Source organism: Pyxicephalus adspersus, chromosome 7 (genome assembly GCF_032062135.1).
Source record: "Pyxicephalus adspersus chromosome 7, UCB_Pads_2.0, whole genome shotgun sequence".
Taxonomy (NCBI): Eukaryota; Metazoa; Chordata; class Amphibia; order Anura; family Pyxicephalidae; genus Pyxicephalus; species Pyxicephalus adspersus.
The window spans coordinates 64,018,932-64,022,882 of NC_092864.1; the positions used below are offsets into that span (position 1 = coordinate 64,018,932).

The 3,951-nt window shown below is 34.9% G+C and overlaps 1 protein-coding gene across 1 annotated transcript in view; it reads left to right on the forward strand.

Moving 5' to 3' along the window:
• Window positions 1-3,951, forward strand: part of MPP4 (MAGUK p55 scaffold protein 4) — a gene marked incomplete in the record, with an annotated part of 26,767 nt that overhangs the window by 18,297 nt on the left and 4,519 nt on the right. The window contains 3 exon segments of the mRNA XM_072419139.1: window positions 1,035-1,073; window positions 1,688-1,708; window positions 2,958-3,004. Coding sequence (XP_072275240.1) covers window positions 1,035-1,073; window positions 1,688-1,708; window positions 2,958-3,004 — 107 coding nt within the window.

Here is a 3,951-nt window from a genome sequence, read left to right on the forward strand (position 1 = left end):
CAGTTGAGTTCCCATGGTCACTGGGCTGACTGTGATTGCCCGGTGACTGTGGGAACTTCGCAGTCACAGCTGATTGGAGGCACGCGAGTACCTGGAGTTTATCCATTGGGAGTTCATCTGCAGTTCAGTTCCCACTCTAGTGCTGGGGATCAGGAGGATTCCCAGGGCTGCAATAATAAATGCAGCTCTGAGAATCCACTGTGATCCTGGGGCACTAGAGATTAATTAACCTTTAGTGCCGGGGTTCGTAATGATTTCCTTGATCTTCCTATGGTTTCGCGAAATCGGTACGCTGAAATTTCGCCCATCCATCAGAAGTTTGAGGAAATTTTTACGAGAATGCCAGAGGCTAGTGTACTTTATTCTACAAATGCATATATGATCTGTTTATTGGTATTACAGTTGCTAGGTAATATCCAGAGGCATATGATTTTATTTTATTGTTTTTGTGCTAGCTAGCAGGTTCAAGGCTCATACCAGTCCTGGTACAATGACAATCTAATCCAAACGTACACAGAAAAGTTATGGCACACTGTACTGGTTGCCACTTTGTTTTCATTTGTGTTGTATTTGTTATGTTGTTTGAATTGTAACATATTGTATATGATGTGTATTTCTACTATTTGTAATGATCTTGAAAAACATTGAAAACATTTTAATATAAATTTATTGAAACCAAAAATGTAAAACCTGTTTGCAGGGTAACAACGCTGTTTTGTGTTTTTTTCTGAATTGCATTGTCACCGTTACAGCAATAGGAAAATTAAGAGATTTATTGGCAGCATAAACTGTAATAAAACAACGCTACACTGATCTCCACTTTAACAATATATTCTATACACAAATATACTGTCAAGTTTATAGACTTCCACCCATAGCCCTCCTAATGTTTCTCTTTTTGACTTTTCTTTGCGTGCAAAGTGAGCACTATAGGGGAAGGTAAGGCAATGGGAGCCTTAATTTATATTTTGTTTCATGTTATTCTGAATTTCTCAAATTATTTTATTTACATATTTTGCTCTGTTTAATTCTAGAGGAAGATATGAAGATAGATGAGAAGTTTTTTGAAGCTGGTAAGGACAAAAATAGCATAACCTATGACTAAAGGCTCCTATGTATATGGGGTTCAATAACAACATGAGTCTACCAAAACTTAGCAAAGAAAATTTATGACAAAAACATGAATCCCAGAATAAGTCAAGTAAAATATGTCACTGTAATTTGTTATTTTGTAAGGCTTACAAAAATATAGTAAAAATGGTTTACCTCTTATAAGATCCCGGTTCAAGCCAAACCATTTATTTTAGAATTGGGTGTAGAAGGGTTAAGCACTTCTTATAGACTTTTCCCTTTGGGAAGATTTAGAGCACATAAATTCCTATTTTTATTTAATTTTTTTTGTAATCCTGTATAAAACTATTTCTGCACTGACAGTAGCCGAGTGGTCAAGAAATAAACAATTATCAGATAGTGCTAGGTCATAAAGAGAAATGTGATATATTGGATTACAGAATGATCAGAGAAAAAATACATTCATCTTTGTTTATTAAATGTTTTTGTTGCTTTTATTTAAACATGTATGTGATGATTTTCCATATACCAAGTGCAGGCACATCATGTATGAGTTATATTCTTTTTTTATGCTAAATGATATGTTTATTTTGCATACTGCTTAATAAAACATCAGATGAGGAAACCTTTGAATCAGGTAAATATAACAAATTGTACATATTTTGGTTTTACTGTGTTTGATGCAACATTTCCATATTAAGTGTTAATATTAATATTATCCATTTTATAGACCATTCACATTAGTCTCCTGATTTTAGGTAAAGCTTAAACTCTAATACATAATTTGCAGTCATGACATAATGACATTGGTAGTGGTGAACTACCTAATTATATTTAAGTTTTATATGTACAAAAATGTAAAGAAATAATATAACAGAAAAGGGGAAACAATTGCTGGTTCCATATTTGACAATACAAGAGTACATACAGAGTATAATAGCAATGAGTAGTATGGAAACCAAGAACAAAACAGAATCATCCTGATTTATGGATGGATCAGTATCAAGCTGAGGTTATAATACGATATACAGATAATCCTTGCGCAATCTCTCTTGGTGTGGAACCAGGAAAGGTATAAAGAAAGAAACCATTTCCAAGCAATTACTTAGTTATGTGATCCATGGATCTCAGGTGTTGTAAAATGCAGATCTTCTATTTAGTTTATCATTGGACATGATCCAATCAGGCTTATTTTTAGTAAGATTGAGGTTAATGGTAGTAGCCGTCCTATAATGGTAATGCATGCTGCTAACAGAATATATAATATCAGGCATACAGCCCATTTAGGGGGAAGATGGGTCAAGTTTGGGAAAATTTGTTGAATTAAATTGGGGAACTGAATAGATTAGATTAAATATTGTGGTACAGTTGATCACAACTTCTAAAACGAAGGGGGAGGCATTTGGGTTCTACTTATGAAGTCTAACAGGAACCAAATGCCAGCACAGTATTGTTTTGCATTTGGAAAATCCTGGTAAAGGACACAATGGGCCTGATTTATTAAAGCTCTCCAAGACTGGGGAGAATACACTTTTATCAGCGAACCTGGGTGATCCAGCAATCCTGGAATAGGTTTCTTAAAAGTAATTTGCTATTTGTTAGCAAGTATTTTCAATCCTGGACCAGATCCACTCCAGTTTTGCTGGATCACCCAGCTTCACTGATGAAAGTGTATCTTCTCCAGTCATGGAGAGCTTTAATAAATCAGGCGTAAGGTCTCTTGCCAATCTTGTATCCATGTAATTGGCATTACATTCTATGCATGTAAAAATCAGCAAGAAAAATTTGCATGGACTCTGGGTAGGCCGTGCAGTGAAAAATGTTTTAATGAATTTATATTCTTGTATTAACAATTATGTTTACTTTTTGTTTTTTTACCTTGCCAGAGGAACTAAAAGGGGGTAAGAATAACTGTATTAAGCTAATTGTTTTGGTGAGATGTTAGAATATGCTGAAATCAAATTAAATGGTTCGTTTTTATGTTTACAATTATCTCAGGTTTTTATTTGATAAAATACTTTAAGATGAAGAGTCTTGGTCCAGACTATATTTATATACAATATATATACAATATAACTCCTAGGGCTTTATTTATAAATCATTAATTTGTCCCTAAAATTCATTTAAACATCTAGCATTTTGTGACAGCCGTGCAGTTTGACAATTGGCCACTAGATGGCAGAACAAGTCATTGTTTTAATAGGCACTGAAACAAGGAGTAGTAGAGAGATTTGGGACAGCAGTCAGCAAATTTCAGATGAATTGACCAGGGAATAATTTATAACTAGAGCCCATAGAGGTATAGAGAAAGAGCTAACAACAGAGTCAGCTATATATTAGTCATATAAGACATATAAAGATTTATTTCCTCTACAGACATTAAATATTGTCTACCAGGATAACCCAGAAAACTAGAAGCATCCCCAACAGCATCCAACACTGAAGATTCTGAATGAAACCCCTTTTATAAACAAATTCATATTTCTATATTTTCAAACTATTGAAAATCAATAGGATGCCTATTGATTTTATATACATATTTCAATACCCGTATAAGCTAATCAGCCATGAAAGTGATCTCTCACTGGTCAGTGCCTACTATACTTTGTGTAATGGCAGATACTTGTATTTATATTATAAGGGAAGGCTCAGCTGGATCTGGTATACAAATGAAAACTTTGTATGCAAGTCTGACCTATAGCTGACCAATCAGCAGTGAGGCAGGAAGATGACAAAAGAGATGATCAGTAGTACAAGTGGTCCCCGGGTTAAGGACATCTGACATACGGACACCTCCTAGATATGAACTGGGCTTCCCTGCTCCCTGGTGCGCAGGACAGAGGCTTGAAGAGGGTGGTTTGCATGACTTGCAGAAGAAAT